General features: G+C 45.6%; 1 protein-coding gene across 2 annotated transcripts in view; it reads right to left on the reverse strand.

Moving 5' to 3' along the window:
- The window catches only part of DLGAP3 (DLG associated protein 3), a 500,666-nt gene that overhangs the window by 84,606 nt on the left and 392,961 nt on the right, over positions 1-23,099 (reverse strand). For both annotated transcript variants that reach the window (XM_088451181.1, XM_088451182.1), the window contains exon 6: positions 12,528-12,762. In XM_088451181.1, the coding sequence (XP_088307307.1) occupies positions 12,528-12,762 (235 nt within the window). The remainder of the gene's footprint in view (positions 1-12,527; positions 12,763-23,099) is intronic.

A 23,099-nucleotide genomic window follows, 5' to 3' on the forward strand; every position in this document is an offset into this window, starting at 1 on the left:
GAAAATGTCATTGCAGGTTTTGAGACCTGGGTATTCCTTTAAGACCCAGAAACAAAGGCCCAATCAAAACAATGGAAACACCTAAGTTCACCTAGGTCAAAAAAGTTTAAATCACAGCAATCTGTAAACAAAGTCATGGCCACATTCTTCTGGGATTGCCGAGGTGTTATTCTCATCGATTACTTGGAACAAAACCAATCAATCAACAGTGATCCATTCATTATTACACTTAAGAAGCTGAAAGAAGCCATGCGCACAAAAAGGTCAACAATTCGACTGTCAAATGTCATCTTACACCACGACAATGTCAGACCTTACACTTCGATGGCAACATCTGCGGCCATTGCCATAATGGGGTGGGCAATAATGCCACATCCACCATATAGTCCTGAATTGGCCCCTTCTGACTTTCATCTGTTTGGCCCTCTCAAATACTGTCTCTGTGGTCAACAGTTTGAAGACATAGAGGTTGTTAAAAATGCCATATGTTCCTGGTTCAAACGCCATCCACTGGAATTTTACCAAAGTGGATTCACAGCTTGGGTTGAGAGATGGAGAAAATGTTTGAGGGCAGATGGTGATTTTTTTGAGTAGAGTCATTCTGTTACTAAGACTTCAAAGTATTTTCCTGCAAATTTTCAAATCTGTATCAGTAATAAAATTTGAGTTCTAAGCATTTAGGCATTACTTTTTGAACAGACCCTCATATTATTTGATAAATAGGCCCACATAATGTCAACTGAGGTCAATATGTGGCATAATGTGAACTAGGGCACTACTATGGGGCATACAATGAACAACTGAGGTGTCTCTCTAAAAGCATTGAGAATTAAATGATGATGAATAGACCCCTTACTCACAAAAAAGGCAAAGCACAAAACATACAATTTTTTTCCCCATGCATCCTGGTTTGCAAAAGCGTATCTAGATTTTTTATCAAAGTATATAGGCTTGCAGGGTAAGATGGCATTTGTGAAGGGGCACAAGCTGCACAGAGTTGGAAAGTGTAAGCACATCCCTTGCAAAGTAGAGAGTAGGTGCAATGATGCATCTAATTTTATGGATCACTGATATCCCATTTGCGGAACAAAATTATTGAAATTATATAAAAGGACTGGAGAGTAGTCGTGCACAATTTTGCTATGTACATTGAATGTTTTTCTTAATAACTAAGTAGAAGAGAGATACATATAAAAGGGATACTGTAGGGTACAAAACTCACTCTGCACATTGGGCCTAATTCAGACCCGCTCGCGAGAGCTGAGCGTTCGCAAGCGGGTCGATGGTGCCCTAGTGCGCATGTGCACGATGGAGGGAGCTCCGTCGTGCGCATGCGCGAGACTCACATAGCGACAGCCAAGCTGTCGCTATGGGTCTCGCACCATAGGGGGCGTGCTGTCGATGGTGAGGACAGCACGCCCCCTTTGGTGGGCGTGCCAGGGGTGTTGCTGCCCAGATGGAGGTGTTCCCATGGGAACGCCTACCGTCTGGGGCCAGCCCCACTGACATCACTAGTGATGTCAGTGGGAGTGCTTTTGGCTCTGATAGAGCCAAAAGCACTCCTGGGCTTGCGGCAGAGAGACCCTACCGCAGGGTCTCGTCGCAAGCCCGATGGTCGCGATGGTCTTGACCATCGCAACCATCTTTTTGTCCGCTCGCATAAGCTGTGGGTGGTCACCCACAGCTATGTGAGCGGCCAGGAGGCCGCTCCAATTTTAGGTAGGAGGGCCCTGATTCAGAGCGAGCGCTCTGGTCAGAGCGTCCGGCTCTGAATCAGGCCCACAGTACATAATGCAGAATTTGTGTACATAAACATAATTATGATCTATTACTACAATATTAACTTTAACCTTTGAAAAGCCAGGTAAATTTTATAATGCTGTAAAATATCTCAGTAAAATAAGCAGTCTTGATTTATGCTTGACTAATCTCCAGACAGTAAGGGTCATTGCTGAAATTGTAATAATGCAAAAAATGTGTATGTTTGTTTCAGCAAATGTATCGGTTTACTAAATGCACAACAACGAAACATAGATACACTTTATTGGTGCATACACACGGTCAGATTTTTCCTTCAGATCTGAACGATAACGATTTAAAAATCGTTCAGTCGTTCATATCTGAAGGAAAATCTGACATATCTGACATGCCTGAACGATGGACGATGAACGATGCGCGTTCCCATTTGTCAGATAACGATATCTGACATCTGATGTGTTTGCAGTCAGACTTGGACGATTCCATTCATTTTAATGCAGTCAAAAATCGTTCAGTCGTTCAAATCGTTCAAAACTTTGGTCAAATCGTTCAATCGTTCATCTGACAAATCTGACCGTGTATATGCTCCATAAGGTTTTTGAATTTCAGATATATCAATGAGGGTGATTAAGCAGTGGACGGAATTGAAAAGATGTACGCAGGCAGCTTTTGCAATTAAATCCTTGCAAATATGCAAATGCAGCAGGAGGTGTATGACACCCCCTGCTGCATTTTCGATCCCAGCACTGCGACCATCGCTCGTGATGGTGGATGACGCTGGGCCACCAGCCAGCTCAGTAAGCCTCAACTTACTCAGGCTGGCCGGCTTGCGGTGCCAGGAAACTGCATCCATCAACACAGTCCCTGGCCTTGCCAGTCCCGGAAAACAGGATGGACACTCCCCCGTTTCCTGAAACATCAGCCGCCCCCTCACCACCCCTTAAATGCCTCTACCTGTCAATCATGCAGAGACATTGAAGGGGCTGCGTGCGATTATGCAGGACTGATTCTGCACACTTGCAGAATGGGTCCTGCGCACATGCAGACTCCCGATAATCGGGAATCTGTGTTCAGCATTGCACGCAACTGAATCAGCCCCAATGCTAGCAAATCAGGTATTCCAAATGTATCGCTGGTCAAGAAAAAAGTAGAGGAGTGTTTTGATTCTAATTCATCATCATGCTTTGGTTTTGGTTTTGGCAAAACCACCGTTTTGGTTTTGGATTAGATTTATTTTTTAAATTGATAAAAACAACTAAACTCATGTAATTTGGGCCTTATTTTGTTCCTACAGTATTTATAACAGTAACATTATTTTCCAGTCAATTTTGACTATCTTACATATCACAATATTGTTCACCAATATTGGCCAAAGGTTGGCTGGCTATACTAAGAAACAGAGCAGCAGCATAAAAACAAGGCAGTTTAAAAGAATATACAGTAGCACATCTATGAAACATTGTAGCACAGCAGTGGCTACAGGATGGCAGTTTAATAATCTATACGACCAAATAGAAAAAAATGTTTTCAGTAATAAAGAACTAGATCAAAGGCCAGAGGGCAGTACAGGGAAATGGAGTTGGAGTTTGTATAACTATGTAGTGGAAGAGAGGTAAACAATTGATTGATTTTGATTGATCGATTAATCAATTGAGAAAACTTAATTTGAGATGTGACCTTGTTTTACAGCAACTGAGAAAAGGCTATAAAAAAATTAAATTTATCTTACCATGTTCATATTACTTCAGCCGGCATGCTTAAGATACAGGCCACTGTAGCCTGCATCTTAAGCATGCCATCTGAAACATGGAGTTAGAACCGGAGCTGAGTTTTATCTCTTTCTAGGTAAACTAATGCCATTTTCCATATCTGATGTCTTTCACTAAAAGAATAGTCTGTTTTGAAAGTTTGTTTTCCAACTGTGAGGCTGCATCTGCCCCCACCATTAATTAGCTTTTTAAACAAACTGCTCAAACATTCCCTCCCACTGTACCAGCTGACCTAGCCTCTCCTGCAAAAGGGACTCATTTTAAATCCTGCACACACAGGCTTGGCCTGCCACTGTAGCCTGCATCTTAAGCATTCCATCTGAAACATGGAGTTAGAACTGGAGTTAGAACTGGATTTGAACTTTTGACTACTTTCTAACCAAAATTTGAACAATTTCACAAACGCACAGGAATGCTACCACTCCACCTTCATTTACACTCCCTGAGACTGGGTTCGGTTGCTGTCTCATGCTGCAGCCAAATCGAACTCCACAAACTGCTGTATGCGACAAACCCACACACTCGAGCGAAGGAGACGCTGTGGCTTTTTGCAGATCACTCTACCATTTTTTAATTTCTGATTAAGTTTAATATGGTTTTAACTTAAAATGCAGTCACCGTTTACTTTTTCATTTTTTTCTCCACCTGGACGTTATACTTCCGCTACTTGCACACCCTGCCAGATGTAACCTACGCAGTTGCGCCCCAGATAGCTGCCTCAGATGGTTCATTCTTGGGCAGGATGAACAAACACATAGATCTATTAATTCAGTGCATTTCATTAGTCAAATGTTTCAGTCACCCGTAAATCTCAGCACTGTTTGCTGTATTTACTAACCCTGTTTTGTAAAATGTACTTCCATCCCACTGTATGCTATACTGGTGTGCTATACATCCACTGAAGTGCATCCTCCATGGACAGGATGTACTTCATGTGGATCGATTCACAAAGGGTATATCATACTGCCACACGTGTCAGTTTTCCAATATATTCCTTGGGTCCTTGTATGGTTTATCACCCACAGTGCAACCTTCGTAGTGCGCCCACCATGGCTGCCTCACCTGGTACACTTGTGGATGGGATGAAAAATACATGGACCTGACTATTATGTTGGGACCCTACTCCTAGCATCAGGATGCTGCAACCACCCATTTTGTGTCATCTCTTAGAGGCGTAACCTATTCCACCCAGGGTAATCCTATGTAGTGCGCCCAAAACGGCTGCCTCATTTGGTACCTTTTGTGGGTGGAATATATAACCCATGGAAGTTATTTCCCAAAATGTCTGCACCAACCCTGCAATATGCTTATTGTGCTCTCTAGGTTTCAGTTGATTTTAATTATCTCGGTGTGGTTTTCTATTTTTTTTGCAACACCCAATCCTTGTACAATGTACAATGTTTTCTGATGTCTGTAAAGCGACTTTGAGTCCAATAGGAGAAAAGCGCTATATAAATAAAATTATTATTATTATTATTATAAAATAAATATAATTCATAATTCTTAATTCTTTATACTTTGTGAGGCAGCACATTATTTATGGTTAAAAGTGTGTTGCTATAACTAAAGAAAATGTTTGTCTATACAAAAAAGACTGTCACTAATACCCTCAAAAAATACAGGCCATAATGAAAAAGAAAAGTGATGCAAGATGGTATTTTCAAAACCCCAAAAAATCAAACCCAGCATTATGTTGTATATTTAAAAGGACATTCAAAGTTTAACAAACCAATCACTTCAGCAACTTTTGTGGCTGAAGTGCTTGGTTTGTTTAGGCCCCCACAAAACAAACTACCAATGGGCGGTGGCTAACAGCTTTGCTAATCATCTCTACACTGGGAAGATATTATTATCATCATCCTCACTCTAATCAGTGTTAACATCATCATCAAACAATATTAGCTCATCCCCACTTGAAGTCTTTGTACTTTGTTGGTGTAAGAGGCTACTTCCTCAAAATGTGGAAAAACAAATTTGTGTTTTTCCACATTTTGAGGAAGTAGCCTCTTACACCAATTGCTCACAAGGTTCCCGGTTGTGCTAAAGACTCTTTCCGAGTACACACTGGAGGGTGGGCAAAGCTAGTTTGTACAAGGGGCTCCAAATAGAGGAAGATGAAGTGGCAGTGGAAGGTGATGGGGCAGAAGGTAACACTGACTGGGGGCAGAGGAAGGTGATGGGGCAGAAGGTGACATGCTGGGGGCAGAGGAAAGTGATGGGGCAGGGAATGGAGGAAAATGAAGGGGCAGAAGGTGACACGGGCTGGGGCAGAGGAAGGTGATGGGGCAGAAGGTGATGTGCTGGCGGTAGAGGAAGGTGATGGGGCTGGGAATGGAGGAAGATGAAGGGGCAGAGGAAGGTTCAGAGGGTAGAAGGTGACACGGGCTGGGGCAGATGGAGAAAGGTGAAGGGGTAGAGGAAGATTATGGGGCAGAGAAAGGTGACAAGGGCTGGGGACAGAGAAAGGTGATGCAGGCTAGGGACAGAGGAAGGTGAAGGGGGCAGAGGAATGTGATGGGGCTGGGACAATAGGTGATGAGGATTTTGATGAGAGGCTGAATTTGAGGATGGTTATGAGTACTGTAGATGGCTGGCTGCAGATACCATCCCTCCTGAGACATCCAAAGGACTGTCATCAAGAAGACCTTGCAAGAGACGGCAGACAAGAACTACAGCCTGTATCATCCATGACAGAGAGACAGTGTGGTAAGTCATATTGTATTTTTACTTTATTTAAAGGCTGGCATATCTTTCAGTTAACATTCTCATGCTTCACATATCACACATGCAGGGGAGGGATGAGCGGAATCAGGGGTGGTGGTGAGAATGTGGGGCTCCCAGAGACATCAGTGTACCAGGCCCCGAGATTTCTGTTGCCAGCCCTGCTACTGCTACCAGTGACAGACTAACATGCAATGCGCATTGCGCAACATCTGCAGGCACATGCCCGGCAGGGACTCAAAAAAAGCATGGATGCCAAAAGCAGTACAGAGACTAAAAGTTTGCTAAATACAGAACATAGGTCATAGCCCTTTTAGCAAGTTCTTAAAGAGTTTATGTCTCATTATTAAATGGAGCCCTTTGTCAGTAGTTTTGGATTCTAGATTTTCAGGTATGTGGACAACAGGAAAGACTAATATAGCAGCAATGAAAGTCCAATATAGAAGTAATGCACATTTCCCTCCTTTTGAAGCCCTTATCTAGTAGATACCCAATTGGAAGTCCAAGAGGCAAGGGCGGGGGGGAATGGTGAATCGCAGGGCCTGGTTATGCAAATTGCATCATCACATTAATTCCCATTTCCCCAAAAAATAGAAGCCGGAGATGCAATGGGAGCAGGGGCGAATTGGGCTCCAGGGAGCATGGGATAGATGCCATAGGCTGAACACGGGCATGCCCTGCGTTCCCCTGAGTGACTTACAGCAATTTGTGTTGCTGCTGGTGTTACTGTCTTTGACACCTTGCTATCCACCTCTCTCCAAGGCTTCAAACCGGCTCTTAAGACCCGCCTCTTTATTACAGCATTCCAGCTCTAATCCTAAGGCACTGCTCCATGCTACTCACTCACTGTCTCTCTCTTAAGTATCACCCCAGTCTGTCTGGCCCACCCCATTAAATTGTAAGCTCTCTTGAGCTTTTTTAACACACAAGATTTATATTAAAATAATTTAACAGTGCCTGAAGGCCCTGAACACACAACAAACTGCCTCACAGCGCTCCTACTATAAGAGTGGCACCCTAATGACATTATATTTTTTATTGTCATTTTTGTAACTGTGCTGAACACACAACAAACTGCCTCACAGCGCTTCTAGTATAAGCCGGGTGACACCCTAATAAAGCCATTATATTTTTTAACACTCAAGTTTTATGTTAAAAATGTTTAACTGTGCAAGAAGACCGTAAACACAACAAACTGCTTCACAGTGCTCCTAGTAATGGTGACACTCTAATGACGTTATTTTTTAATACAGTGTCTGAGCACTCACCACACTAACTCACAGCGCTTCTAGTAATGATAAACTTTAGTAACCTAGCAGTTCCAACCATTGAAGTCAATGGTGGGAACCTTTAGTAACCTAGCGGTTCCAACCATTGAAGTCAATGGTGGGAACTGCTCATTGGCTAGAGAGGTGGTGAACATTCAGCCAATGCATTTCTATGCTGAGCCACCATTTGTGAGTATTTATGTTCGTGGGTCTGGGTTTTGCAGTTTGTTATTTTCAGAAAATGGTGGATCCTGCATAAAGAGTGGAGGATATGACAGGTGAACTAGAGGTACCAACAGGCCCTTAATGCCCCACATGCTGGTACTTGTGGTTTTCCAAGTACCAGCATGTGAGGGAGGCTTGTTGGGATCTCTAGCTCTCCTGTAAAAGACAATATTATTAATACTTTTTTCAGACCATCAACCCAGCACCCACTGTCCAGGGCTGTCGGGGATAGCCCCGGGCTATTAGCCAAGGATTAAGGTGCCCTGGAGAGGGGAAACACTTTTATTTTGGTGGTCCACATCTCCCCAGGGATCCCTGACCTGGGCTGACTAGCGTGGGGTAATAATGCTTTGGCCTGGAGACCCTGTGAAGTGGATACCACGGCCATGGCATTACACCCCCGCTAGAAAGAGTCCGGTGCTGGTTGTGGATAATACAGGGGACACCTACTCATTTTGCCCCCATATTTCCACAACCAGGACTGGCTCACTGAGCCTGGTGCTGATTATTGAAAATGTGGGGGAACCTATTGTCTTTTGGCTTATGGTGGGGGACCCCACATGTTTTTTTTTTTAATCTTAAGTTTTTTTTACACAGAAGCATGCATGGATCTCACTGATCTGTGCATGCCTCTGTGTAACACACACCTGCTCAGGCTATACTCACTGGCCTGAAGCAGGTCTATTTTATTGCGAGTTTTAAGTAAATAATATTGTGCAAGCTAAATACTCGCACACTATTACATTGGCTGAGTTGTACATTCACAATGGTATTTGGATGCGAGTTTTGCCAATGCGAGTTGTGGGGGTATGAGAAACATGTTCTTGCACCCTACTACATAGGTTGAGTTCTAATAATGTGGGAGTATAGCTCTATAATCGCACATTTCCCAAACTCGGACCCTATTAAATTTTGCCCTAAAAGTAATAGTATCCATTCCATTTACACATATTTAAATGCTACCACTTGTAGTTCTACAATCTGTAGTATGTAACAACATTCATATGCTGTCATTGCATGCTGGTATTTTTTTACCCTGGTATCCAATGGTCAGGAGTCTCAGTGCTACTCAGAATTGTCCAGCACTCCCTAGCTGCCCAGATCCAATGCTAAGTAATACTCCTTTTACACTAAATTCCCGGGTCTGACTTGGTATTTGGAACTAAGTTCCAAAGCGGGTCAGCCCCTGGACATAGCCCCTTCTGACTGCTGCGCCAACCCGGGTTAGTGGAACTAGTCTGCTGGTGCTTGGAGATTACATCATCTCCAAGCGCCGGAAAATCTGGAACTCTCCATGCTGACATAGCACTTACATTGTACACGTTATTACTACTAATCAACATAACACCTGCTACAGATATTATCAATTATAAACAACATAGCACCTATATTATAGGCATCATTAATTATGTAGCACCTACATTATAGGCATTATCAATCATAATTAATATAGCACCTACATTATAGACATGATCCATAATAATCAACGTAGTACCTAAATTAGAAACGTCATCAATAATAATGTAGCACCTATAGTATAGATGTTATCGATCATCATCATCAACATAGCACCTACTACAATGACAGACATTTCCAATAATTAACATAGCACCTATATTATACAAGTCATTAATAATAAAGAACACAGCACCTATATTTTAGACGTTATCAATAATAATCAAAGTAGCACCTATATTATAATGTCATCAATAATAATATAGCACCTTCATTATAGTCATTATCAATAATAATCAATACAACAAGTTAATCAAATTGATTAACAAGCACCGGGTGTGGGAACTTGGGGACTTTACCCTCTAAATCAGCTCAAGGACATTATACAACGTTGGTAACTTTGACATGTACAGATGTGTCCTCCTCATACACCTAGCATGTATTCTATACGCCATATGGCATGAGACACCTGACGTGACTGAGATGCTCCGGGAGGTACAGCGTACCATTTAAAAAAATAAATTAAACTCTTATTCGCATCAGAGACATGGCGAAAATAGAAACACCATGCAGCAACTTTAACCACACATAAATTAGTTCTAAACAGGTACATTGTGGCAGATAAAGCACAACGGAACTCGGCATGAGAAAAAGTCGCAGGTGCTCACATTGGAGTCCTTCTTACACAAATTCAGATTGCCGACAATCTGCTTGCCTCCTTTGGGAGGAGGCAGCCAGGTCTGCACAGCGAGGAGCGTGGCGAGGAGGCGTAGTGCATGTTTGGGGGCAGGGGCCAAGACTGTTATTGCACCTGTTCCCGCTACACAATGCTGAGATTACTGGTATCATCCGCTCCCGAGGGCCCCCTAAAAGGAACGCCGGCAGGGGGGTGTGGAGGGGTGACGGCCAGCCAAGAGACTTTATTCACCTTTCGGCCATTTCGGGAGGGTAGGCAAGTGTGATTCAGACTCAGTCGCACACAGATGTACAAATGTCGCACATCAAAGCAAGCAGTGCAATCTAGCAAAGTAGTTTTGTTGCTCCCAGTTGTTTTATTTATACAAATAAGATGCACATTTTGAGCGAGACAGATGATGACCTAACAGGACGAGTGGGGCTACTTGCTGAGATTGATCAACAGTGTTTGAGGAGACATCTGCATTGCGTATTGCGTTTATCATTTATTAATTGAATCATGCAAAGAAGGTGCTCTAACTTCATATCTAAACCATAAAACACATTCACTAACCATGATATATCCACAGTCAATATATCTGGTTTTTCCATCCTTTTCCCAGCATACAAGCACACCGTATTCTTCAGCGACAATACATTATTATGAGACAGTGTGTGTGATAGATGTGTGATAAAGAATCAGTAACAAGAATGGAGGAGAATGTTTGTAGGCTCTCAAGAAGAAAGAGAGAGAGGCAGAACATACATCTCTGGCTAACTGACAGGTACAATTATTCCATTCACTATCACAGTGACAAGCAACACATTGTTTTACACAAGCCATAACCTCACACTCATGAGAGGCAGCACATGACCTCTGGGAAAGGTCTCTTTCTATTAGCTACTGTATTTTATTATTTTATCTGCAAAGACAGATATAAAATTCCAGAATTATCATTTAATAGTCCAGGACAGGTGACTGTAGCTAACAAACATTGGTTTCTTGATCTATTGAACTCCTCTGTTAATGCATTAGTGAGGATTCCCTAGCTGAGCCTTTAAATTATATAGCTATAGGATATAATTATATCAGAATAATAGCAATTCCTAGTGTTGCTATCTAGATAAGATTGGGTAAAAGAAATAAGATATGTCAAATGTGGAATTTACATAGGGGGAGATGTACCAAAACTAGAGATATATAAAGTGGATAGAGATAAAGACCCTGAGTCAGAGGCGCTCGCTATTTGCAAGCGCTCACTCTGAATCAGGGCGGGCCATTTATTTTTTTTCCCGCCCTCCAAGCCGCTCGCTAAGCTGTGGGTGACCACCCACAGCTTTAGCAGGTGGCCTGGCGATGGTCGCGATTATCGCGACCATCGGGCTTGCGACGAGACCCTTGTGGTAGGGTCTCATCCAGCACAAGCCCCAGTGAACTTCCTGCTCTAATAGAGCAGGAAGCTCACTATTGACATCACGTGTGATGTCAGTAGGGCGGCCCACAAACGGCAGGTGTTCCTTCGGGAACGCCTCCGCTTGTGCAGCCACCTCCCTCGACCCACCTACAAAACATGGCGAGCTGTCGATCAACATCGACAGCTGCCCCGTTTTGCTGCGAGTCCCGAGCGAGTGAAGTTCTCATTTGCTCCGTGGCTATGCGCTCACGAGCGGGTCTGAATCAGACCCAAAGTGCCAACCAATCAACTTTCATTTTTCAAACACAGCCTGTAAAATGACAGTTAGAAGCTGAATGATTGGCACTTTATCTCTTTCCACTTTCTCTCTCTCCAAGGTTTGATACATCACCCCCATCCTGTTATTTTATATAAAAAGAAATGTGGCTGTGAATTGTACTTATGGCTCTATGTAGCTTCATTTATTTTTTATTCTCTTAGATCAGTGCTCATAGGGTCTAATTCAGCAGCGATTGCAAATGCAACTACGTACGCAGATAGAGCAATTGTTAGCCATTGCGCAAGTGTACAAGCCGCACTGCGCATGCGCTGTGATCGCACTGCGATTACGTACACACAGAGGATCCATCGCAGAGTGAGTGACAGGCTGTGAGTGTTTGGGGGTGGTGATGGGGGAGTGGTCTGAAAAGGCAGGCGTGCCTGTCCGTTTGAACGCTGTTTCATGGGCATGCATAAATTAGCCACTGCGATTGTATACGCAGCATGAGAGCTCTATGCGTGCAAAGAGACTTGCAGTGTCTGCGGCTGGTCAGACCTGTTGTAAATGCTGCGTGACTGGCCGATGTGTGTCGATGGTACTGATGTTTACACAGAAGAGCGAGGTTGGATGGATATGAGGAGGCAGCAGTGGGCGTCTTTATGCTGGCTGTGCTTTTAGCATATTTTCGCAGCTGCGTTGTGTGCAAAATCGCAGCTGAGATCGCATTAGCATCCGCTGCTAAATCAGGCCCATAGTTCGGAAAAGATTAGGTAAAAATAATGAAAAAGAAAGAAATGAAAAGAGTCAGGATTGAACATAGAAGAAATAGACTAGGAAAGAGAAAAGGATATTAAACATGAGAACAACTTATGGTGAATGCAATGAGGACATATGACCAAGTCTTAAAGTGTTGTCCATAAGAAGATTACATTACAAGCTCATAAGCACATTATGCTAGCTGATGTATGGAGCGGACACTTACAAGCGTTGGGCTTGAGGATGCTGCTGGCAAGGGTTGGTCCTGATGGGCCGGACATGGAAAAGACAGAGATGCAATCGTCATCCTGGGAGCAGCCAGCTTGGATGGCACGGAGGTAGCTGTGACTGCGCATTCGAAAACAACCAGGGAGATCCAAGGCTTCAACAGCATGAGATTCCATCTCGCTGAACAGCGATTCACATGTGGCCCCTGGCTGGTGGTTTAGCTCACCCTTATTCTGAAAAGTGAAGAAGACTGGAGTCACAACAAACTCTTATGTCATATAATGCCTCCATGATTAATGTCCAAATTAGTTTTGTTTTCATAAAATAGAGCACATTTGTCAAAAAATTAATCATTTAGCATCCATGCTGCAGGAAATAAAGTGAGTGATCAATGGCGATTACACTAAACAATAACTTATATAACCATCTGCAATTTTTGTTCCACCTTTGAAGAGGTTTAAATGATTTGTCAGATAAAAAATCCCTTTAAAATAGAGAAATTAAAAAAAAATGTAGGACTCGCACCACAACCCCAATCTTCATCATACCTGTTACCAAACTCTGATCACATAACACTATAAATAACAAGATAAGGGCTGCTTGGTTTGTTTTATTAGATTGTTCTTCTTAAACCATATCTACTGTATAAGCAAACATAAATGAAACCAGGGGCGTCATAAGGGGGGCGCGGGCCGCACCCGGGTGTCACCCGCCGAGGGGTGCCGACTCTTCCTCAGTGAAAGGAGCCGGGTGCTCAGGGCCGTAACTAGGGTAGTGTGACCTGTGCCATGGGCACCGCAGGGCAGAGGGTGCTGTTTATAATCATTCTCACTTGTAGCTTCCTCTTATTTTATCCCCAGCATCTCCTTGCCTCCCCATCTTTTCCCTGGCCCTTCCCCATGAGGCCAGTTTTCGGGTGCGTTTTATCACCATTTGAAAAATAGGGGGGCGCCAATGCTCTTTCTGGCACAGGGCACCAAAAAGTCTAGTTACGGCTCTGCAGATGCTGCACTCGGATCCTGACACAGTGAGGGAGCCGGCACTGTACACAGAGTGGTCCCCGGGTGCAGCACGCACCTCTGGGATCCCCGGAGTGACTAAAACGAGGGTTCGGCTCACAAGCCCATGCCGCCTGTCCATGAGGCCATGCCCCCTGTCCTTTTTGCCAGCGTATTACAACCCTCCCCGCATCGGGTGTCACCACAGGGGGGACGCTACTGAATGAAACATTTTTCACAAGTTTGTGATCTCAAGTGAATTATTATTTTTTGAATAATAAAAATACAAATTTAATAATGCATTACCACTTGGCAATTACAAAGAAAATCAAGAGGCAGCAACAATTTTATTTAACGGTAACAAAAAGGGTGCCCCTCATTTCCCTATTAAAAATAAACAAGCTTATGCATTAAGGATTTAGGGCCTGATTCAGAGCCACTCGCTATTTGCGGTCGTTCGTTCTAAAACAAGGGGTGGCTATTCAAATGAACCGTTTGCTAATTGTGGTCTGTTCACGCCTCTAAGTCTGAACGAGCGAGCAAAACTTGCGGTGGTAATTTTGAAAAATACGCCCCCTTGCCGCTCGCACCATACGTCATGTCCGCTATTTATTAGATTAATCGAGTACATCAAACAGCGTATGAACTGCTCGCTATTCTTGTGGCTGGTTTTTTCAACCGCAATTTTGCGAGCAGTTCTGAGTAAAAAAAAACCCAGTGACGTGGTCAATGACGCTGCTGTATTAATTATGCACTCCCTTAAAACGCCCGTTTTGACCTTTAAGCACGCCTGCGTTCGAATTCCATACCCCCGTTTTCAAGCACCTTCCCCTGTTACCACCCACATACGCCTCCTTCTGTCACTCAAAATAGCAGGCATTCGCTATATAGCGAACAAACGATTTTCGGCCGCACTGACTGGTTCGCACATGCGTATTAAAATCCGTACGCATGTGCAGATGTGCGAACATCGGTCAGAACGAACGAGCGGCCGCTTACGAGCGGCTCTGAATCAGGGCCTTAGATCACTCACAGCACAGAATTTAGATGGAGGAAGAAAAGGCTAATTTTAGCACTAATTATATAGTTTATGTGTTTGATTATTTTGAAATAGTCTACTTCATTTTTAGCAAAGTCTGCAAAAATATAAATAATGTCTCACAGTCCAGGCCACAAGTCTAGTCACCTGCATTGTATCAAATACGGTGCAGGTTCAATATAGAACAAATGGACACACAGTAGTCAAAGATTAGCTTGTAGCTCCATTTGTGTACAGTAATACCTCTTTTATACCAAAGTCCCAGGTCTGACCTGGAATTTGGAACACATTTCCGACCCAGGACAGGCCCCTTTTACACCGCGGTGCCGACCCGGGCATAGCCGTTCACACCGGAGCAGGGTCTGCAGTGACCCGACTCTTCCGGCACAGGTAGCAGTGCTTCTTCCCCTCCCTCCCCCACCCTCTTACCTCACTCTCTGTTGCGCTCCCGAGGCAGGGAGGGCGGGTGGGAAGCGCTGGTCGGGCCGGCCCTGGTTGCAGTGGATGCTTGGAGATTATGTCATCTCCAAGCACCACTGGAGACGGCCAATCAGGCAGCATGCAGCACGATCCGGGTCATCGTGACCCGGATCGTGCCATTTACACTGCAAGGTAACATGGGAACGACCCAGGCCGACCTTGAAAACTACCCAAATTGGATCCCCGGGTCCCTGGACCTGAATGTATCTATTTACACAGACAAAATTCTCGAGTTGATGCGCGTTCAAATGCGGGTGTAAAAGGGGTACAACAGTCCTTTACGTGGAACCATTATCAACAGACTCTTGGAGATGGGAATGGGACCAAAATCAGCATGAAACACTGGCCAGTGTGGCACCTTTGAACACACACACACATACAGTATATATGAGTATATACGAGTGTCTGCATATGGTATGTAGACACTATATATATATATACACAAACCTACTGGATACCTTTAAAACACATCTGCATCACATGGGTCTGATTGGTGTGTGTCTGTGTGATTAATAAAAGTCTGAGATTCAACTGGAAAGTGCTCCTGATGCCGAACTAGTAGGTCAGGTGAGCTGCTAATGTTTAGATTAGTGTCAGGGAGTCACATGCTCGATGTAAATGTGCTGATATAAAATTTTGCACCAGTAAAAAGCCATCTGACAAGTACACCTGCTATCAAGTGTGTTTTTTGTAAGAACAATCTTACAAAGTGGTGTCAGTTCATGGCTGTCTTTTTCGGTTGGTGAGTGAGGTTAACTGGCCTGTAAAAACCGGTTTATTTGCATATGTTGAAAAGTTGTGCTGGGTGCAAATGTATAACATTTATGCTGTGCTATTTGTGAAGAGGAACAAGTGTGTACACAGTGTGATTATTTCCAAGCAAACTCAACTGTTCCTGAAAAGGTCTTTATCTGGCTGAAAAGCACCAAATGTATTTGCTCTTTTTTTTCTTGGCCTTGCTAATTTTGGATGTGGTACATATAACTAAGCCAGGGCCGCAACTAGGGGGGGGGGGGGGGGGGCTGAAGGTGCACGTGCACCGGTTGCGCCGCTGCAACCACCGCCAGTGGGGTATAGTAGGTATTATGGTGGTTCAAATCCCGACAGCAGCAGCCCGGCAAGAGTGAAAATCCCAATCGTCCTTAAGGTAAGTATCGCTAACTTAATTCCACCCCATAACCCTAACCCTCCCTTAGGGGTGCCTAACCCTAACCTCCCTAACCTCCCCCCCAAGTGCCTAACCCTAATCCCCCCTCTAAGTGCCTAAACCTAACCCTCATCCCCCGCCACCTAAACCTAAGTCCTCCGGGGGGTACCTAACCCTAACCTCCCCCTGGGGTGCCTAACCCTAACCCCCCTTCCCCTAGCCTAACCCTAACCTACGGGGGGGAGGGTTAGGTTTAGGGCTCGAGGGGGGGGACTTAGGGTTAGGCACCCCCCGGGAGCCCTAAACCTAACCCCCCCCTTCCCCGCGCGGCTGTCCGCGCCCGGCGTCGGTTTTCCGACATCTGGTTAATGACAGGCGTCTAGATTTAGACACGTGTCATAGTACCACGCCGGGATTAGAACGTCTGGAAGCCAGCGGCCAGGCATCCAAACTACATCCCCGCCAGTGTCCTCCAGCCCGGCACAGCAGGGGGCTCCAAGCCGGACGCCCACTAAGATTTTATTACCAGTGGGCGCCCGGCTCCTTCCCTGCAGCGCCGCAGGCATTACTATATGGGCACTACTACAGGGGCATTACTATGGGGGCATTACCATTTGGGCACTACTACAGGGGCATTACTATATGGGCACTACTATAGGGGCATTACTATATAGGCACTACTACAGGGGCATTACCTCAAAGGGGCATTACTATACGTGCAGTGCTGACTAGGGCATTACTATAGGGGCACTGCTGCAGGGGGCATTACTATGGGGGATTTACCAGGGGGGGGCACCAAATTACTGTCTTGCCCCAGGTGACAAAACTCCTAGTATCGGCCCTGACTAAGCACATGCTGCTAAGAAAAAGGTGTCTGTGTTAGTCTGTATGAGCCCAGTTAAAGAGACAGTGCTTTGATTATTGCTGGTTATTGTAGTGCCACATGGATAAATATTTTGACTGTATTGAAAACACAATGTGGTACAAGTAAACTAGGGAAGTTTGTTTCTGTGTGCATTGCGAATACACAATTCACTTAAAGGGGAAGTTTCTGTGTTTTTTTTTTTGGTGTGTTGTGCCTCTTGGAAGATAAAACGCAGTGGCCGCTGGCAGCTAATTTATATTGGCGCCAAAACACAGGCCAGTTGGTGTATGATAAGAGATGCTCAATTTCACTAATCATTCAGCTCAGACAACAATATGGAGGTCAACAAACTGCTGTGGTCAGAGCTCAGTCAGCTGCGACCCATCAGATGATGTTGAGGCATTTCTGTTGTCATTTAAGAGGATGGCAATTCAGCTTAAATGGCCGATAAAGGATTGGGTGGCACAATTGGCTCCTTATTTGATGGGCGAAGCCCAGCGGGCCTATGTGGATATGCACGAAGCCCAGGCTGCGAGTTATCAGCAGTTGAAAGCCACAATTCAGGCACGGGTAGGGGTGACCTGGGAAAGCACAGAGTTTCTATGACTGGCGATATAGGCTGGGGTCCGCAACGCGTGCATATCTGATTAAGTTAACCCAGAGTTGGTTAGAGCCCAAACGAAACCTGCCATACAGGATCCTGGAAATCAAGGCAATTGACCATTGTTTGCGAAACACAAAGCAGGAGCTGCAAAGATGGGTTCTGCAGAGCAATCCGCAGTCGTTTGAGGAGCTTGCGGTAGCCATTGACCGATATTACGTCCTGGTAAATATGGCCCAGATAGCAGAGAAGGTTGTTAGGCTAATATTCCGAAAAGAATCAGCACAAGATGGGGGCACAGAGCGGAGGGTCACCCCAGAAGGGTGTTTTAAGTGTGGAGAACCAGGGCACTTTCATTGTCCAAATTGGCAGGAACTGATGGATTGTTTCGGTGGGGCGATGGAGCCCCACATGCCCTGTCTGTGTGACCATGTCCTCATCCCTGGATAGCCCACTGCTGTTCCGAGTGCCAGTCCTGATAGAGTAACAGGCAGTGTTGGCTTTGGTGGATTCGAGCAGTAATGTCACCCTGGTGTCCAGCAGTCTGGTTCCAAAAGGACTGATGCCATTAAGGGTCTTCACATGACCGTGATGGGACAAACGGTGCAAGTGATAGTGGCAATAGCACCGAGGTTGCCATATCACCTTATTTTGGGACAAGACTTTCCCCTGTTCCAGGAGATTACACTTGACCAGATCGGTCCGGACATACCGGCAACTGAATTACCGGCCAGACGTCCGACCTTGTATGATCCTGTTGCTCAAATTCCGGTACCGGAGGAAGAAATTGGAAAGCAGCAAGATCTGGAGCCTGAGTGCCAGGCATTGGCTGCAATCAGACCAGCGTCACCTACCAGATAGCGTGAAGAAGGCCTGCTCAGAAAAGGATGGGAGGTAGTAGAAACCTGGTCAGTTGGTGGATAAGACTGGCAGAGCAGTAACTAGACTTTTTGGTGCACTGTGCCAGAAAGAGCATTGGCGCCCCCCATTTTCAAAGGGACATTATGCACCCAAAAAAAGGGGAATGGCCTTATGGGGAAGGGTCAGGGAAGAGATAGGGGAGATCAGGAGATGCTGGGGATGAAATAAGAGGAAGCTACAAGTGAGAATGATAATAAATAGAAAATTGACAGGCCCAAACAGCGCCCCCTGACCTGCGGTGCCCTGTGCCATGGCACCGGCCACACTACCCTAGCTACGGCCCTGAAGACTCGTCTCCTGTGTCCAGGACTGTAAAACTCCAAGACTTTACTAGAGACCAATTAAAGGATTGTCCATTGGCGAATGCCTATAAAAATGTTGTGTACTGTAGATAAATGAAGTGTGGAAGTCTGAGTTACTGACTGAAAGAAAGCCATACTTTAGAGTAGAAGGGGAACTTGCTATGTAGGGAAGCGGAGGTTCAAGGGAAACAAGTTAAACAGCTCTTAGTGCCATGGGTTCATGTTCCCTTGATATTGGCAGCGACCCATCTACACTCCAAGGCAGGGCATTTGGAAGAGGAGAAAACTCTCAATTGGCTACTCCAGAGGTTTTACTGCCCAGGCATCCGCATGGCCATTAGGAGATACTGCCAACTTGCAATGTCTTGCAACAGACCATATCTAGACCTAATTACAGAATTCTCCTGTGTACCCCTTCCTAGTCTCAGATTCGAATAAAAAGCAACAGGGACAGCAAAAGAGGAATTCTGACGCCCGAGCCTCCATATGCTCCTATGGAATCGGTATGAAATACCGCTGGGCGCATAGCCGGCGGTTCGATTCCCGGCAGCGCCTGGCCGACAGATGAGCAGAGCCCGGCAGCGGAAGCCTGACAGCGCTGGAAATCCAGATCGGCCCTAAGGTAAGTATAAACTAACCTAACCCCCTAACCCCAACCCTCCTTAGGGGTGCCTAACCCTAACCTCCCCCCCAAGTGCCTATCCCTAATCCCCCCTCTAAGTGCCTAACCCTAACCCCCTCTTCCCTGCTGCCTAAACCTAAGTCCCCCAGGGGGGTGCCTAATCCTAAATCCCCCCCGGGGGTGCCTAACCCTAACCCTCCCTCCCCCTAGCCTAACCCTAACCCTCCTGGGGGGGTGCCTAACCCTAAGTCCCCCCCGAGTGCACTAAACCTAACCTCCCCCCTCCCCGCGGCTGTCCGTTCTCCCGGCATCGGGGAGATGTCAGGCGTCTACATCTAGACGCCCAGCATTTCACCCTCGCCGGGATATGACAGTCGGGAAGCCGGTTCCCCGATTGTATACCGCTCCTATAATCCAGGTGACTAGGAGTTTAACCAGGTGCCTACCCAGAAGGGCAAATGGTGTGCACATGTGCCAGGCCCTTGTGAAGTGATTGGGTTCCATAGGCCCTTCCGACCTCAACCCCCACCTTCAAAAAATTACAGAAGGCGGTGACGGGAAAATCAAATCTGGGGCTTCGCAAAATAATGTCGTTACGTTTGCGCTTTATAGGGCAGCTGAATCACTAAAGATGGCGAAGCTAAGCGAGAGGTGTCACGGATGGTTGCGGATTTGGACCTGGAGTGGAATCAGGAGCGGATTTATGAACAGACTTGTGGAATTGGAAGGACGCTGGCTTGAGAGGAGTACTGCTCATGAGTAGCCCGTTAGATAGAGAGTGACTCAGACGGCCGTGTACCCAGGAAGACATGTGGGTACCAACTATAGGTAACTGGATAGCCAGAGGGGACGCTGATGTTGTGGACCTTAGCAGGGATCCCAACTGGGAGCGTAAGCCAGGAGAAGCGCTGCTGCACTCAGAGGTTTAACGATGATAACTGGAACCTGAAGAAAGCAGAGTCGTAACGGCAAACTGGACTGGAAACACAGCAAGGAGCACAGAGAACTACTGTAGCGGCCCTTAAATACCCGGAAGAAGTGCAGGATTGGTTGCTAGGACTCCCGGAATGCTCTGCCTGGATTGGCTGGAATGTGTCACATGATGAAATAAAAGATGGCAGCCCGCATGTCACGCTGCAGCACTGCCAGACATGACCCAGACTCACCACAAGCATTCAGGACAGTATGCCTCCGGAACTCCCTGGCAAGCAGCGCAGATCTCCAAGCTTGGCGAAGCTAAAGGTAAGGGTGTTTGGCAAAGAGAGTTCTTTGCCATGTACTGCTATAAAGAAGACAACTCATTCACTGAAATAAACCTTCTGGATACCATTAAAACACAGCTGCATCACATGGGTCTGATTGATGTGTGTCTGTGTGATGAATAAAGGTTCTGAGATTCAAGGGGAAAGTGCTCCAGATGCTGAACTAGTCGGCCAGTTATAGTGAGCTGCTAAAGTTTAGCTTAGTGACAGGGAGCCACATGCTGGATGTAAATGTGCTGATATCACATTTTATGTCTATTTTAAACCCCTATGAACTCACACTTCTGCATGGTGATATCTAGCAGAACTCACACTTCTGCATGGTGATATCTAGCAGAACTCACACTTCTGCATGGTGATATCTAGCAGAACTCACACTTCTGCATGGTGATATCTAGCAGAACTCACACTTCTGCATGGTGATATCTAGCAGAACTCACACTTCTGCATGGTGATATCTAGCAGAACTCACACTTCTGCATGGTGATATCTAGCAGAACTCACACTTCTGCATGGTGATATCTAGCAGAACTCACACTTCTGCATGGTGATATCTAGCAGAACTCACACTTCTGCATGGTGATATCTAGCAGAACTCATACTTCTGCATGGTGATATCTAGCAGAACTCATGGAGAAAGACATGTTATGAGATGCTGTGGACAACTGTCTGGGAGGAATTGGTATGAAATACCGCCGGCCGCGGTTCGATTCCCTTCAGCGGCAGGCCAACAGGAGCAAAGTGCGACGCAGCGGAAGCCCGACAGTGCTGGAAATCCCGATCGTGGATAGGTAAGTATTTACTAACCTAACCTAACCCCCTAACCCTCCTTAGGGGTGCCTAACCCTAACTTCCCCCCCAAGTGCCTAACCCTAATCCCCCCTCTAAGTGCCTAACCCTAACCACCCCCTTCCCCGCTGCCTAAACCTAAGTCCCCCGGGGGGTGCCTAACCCTAAGTCCCCCCCAGGGGTGCCTAACCCTAACCCTCCCTCCCCGTAGCCTAACCCTAACCCTCCCGGGGGGGTACCTAGCCCTAAGTCCCCCCCGGGAGCCCTAAACCTAACCCTCCCCCCCACGGCTGTCCGCTCGCGGCGCCCGGCATCCCTACGATCGGGATGCCGGGCGCCGGTCTCCCGGCGTCGGGGAAATGTGGGCGTCTACATCTAGACGCCCAGCATTTTACCCTTGCCGGGAAATGGCAGTTGGGAAGCCGGCTGCCGGTATTTAGGCAGTAGGCTTCCCGATTGCCTCCCGTCTGGGAAGCCTTGACAAATGTGAAATATGGTAACTTACCATATCATGAGAAACCTGAGCTATAATTGATAATATCATAAAAAATATTCATGGTACTCATCCATTTAGCCATAACCAGCCTAAACCAGCTTATAGTCAACAAACAGCTTGGCTCTCATTATTGGATTAACCCAAACATCTGAAATATAATACAAATGCACTGCCTGCCTGTTTTTCTTCTAGCAGACAGGAGAGATGCAAGGACACAGGAATAAGGATTCCTGCAGAGTAGGTCTGTACATATCGGATTTTCCACATAAGACAGGAAAGACTTGCATGTGTCCTGCTTTATGAGAGGACGCTCCTGTGGATAGACTCACAGTGATTTTTAGCATGCAAGCAAAATTCTTCTACATCAGCTGAATAAGACGCAGCACGAATGGATTAAAACAGAAAATCTGTATGCTGGACTAAGGTCACCGAAGTAAGCAATTGTGATTAACTTAACACATTTCTCGTCATCCTCAAGAATATTTTCTTAAACTGCTGCAAAACAACTGGATTGTCATTTTCACAAACTATAACATAACCACATAATTGATAGGCTGCACAAGTTCTGTGCTTGTTCATGCAAATGATACCTAAAATTCCTTACAGGGACCACTATTAATGTTCAAATAAAATCAGACATTTTTAATGTGTAGTACAGTGCAGTGAATGAGCACCAATTATAACAATATTAATGAAAGCTTGACTCCATGAAGTGTAAAGAGTAAGACCAGTAGTTCTGATTATACATTCATCCAGACAGTGCATTAGTAAATTTAGCCTTATGTTTGTAGGAAGCTGTTAACAATACTGAGGGTCTAATTCAGAGATGTAGGGAACTCCTAAGTTCACGTACATTACCGATGTGCAGATCTCGTCCTGCGAGATCACCCGCAGTGCCCTAGATCCTGCAGCCTGATTGACAAGCTGCAGGTGTTCCGGGGTAGAGTCATGGTCAATTTTGCCTCCATTCTGTGGGAGTGCTGAGGACAGTGGCCTCAGCAGCGGAGGTGAGGTGGCCATTTTGATTAGCCTTAGGTTCACTCAGATG

The sequence above is a fragment of the Taudactylus pleione genome, unplaced genomic scaffold (assembly GCF_031769625.1).
Source record: "Taudactylus pleione unplaced genomic scaffold, aTauple2 ptg000539l, whole genome shotgun sequence".
Taxonomy (NCBI): Eukaryota; Metazoa; Chordata; class Amphibia; order Anura; family Myobatrachidae; genus Taudactylus; species Taudactylus pleione.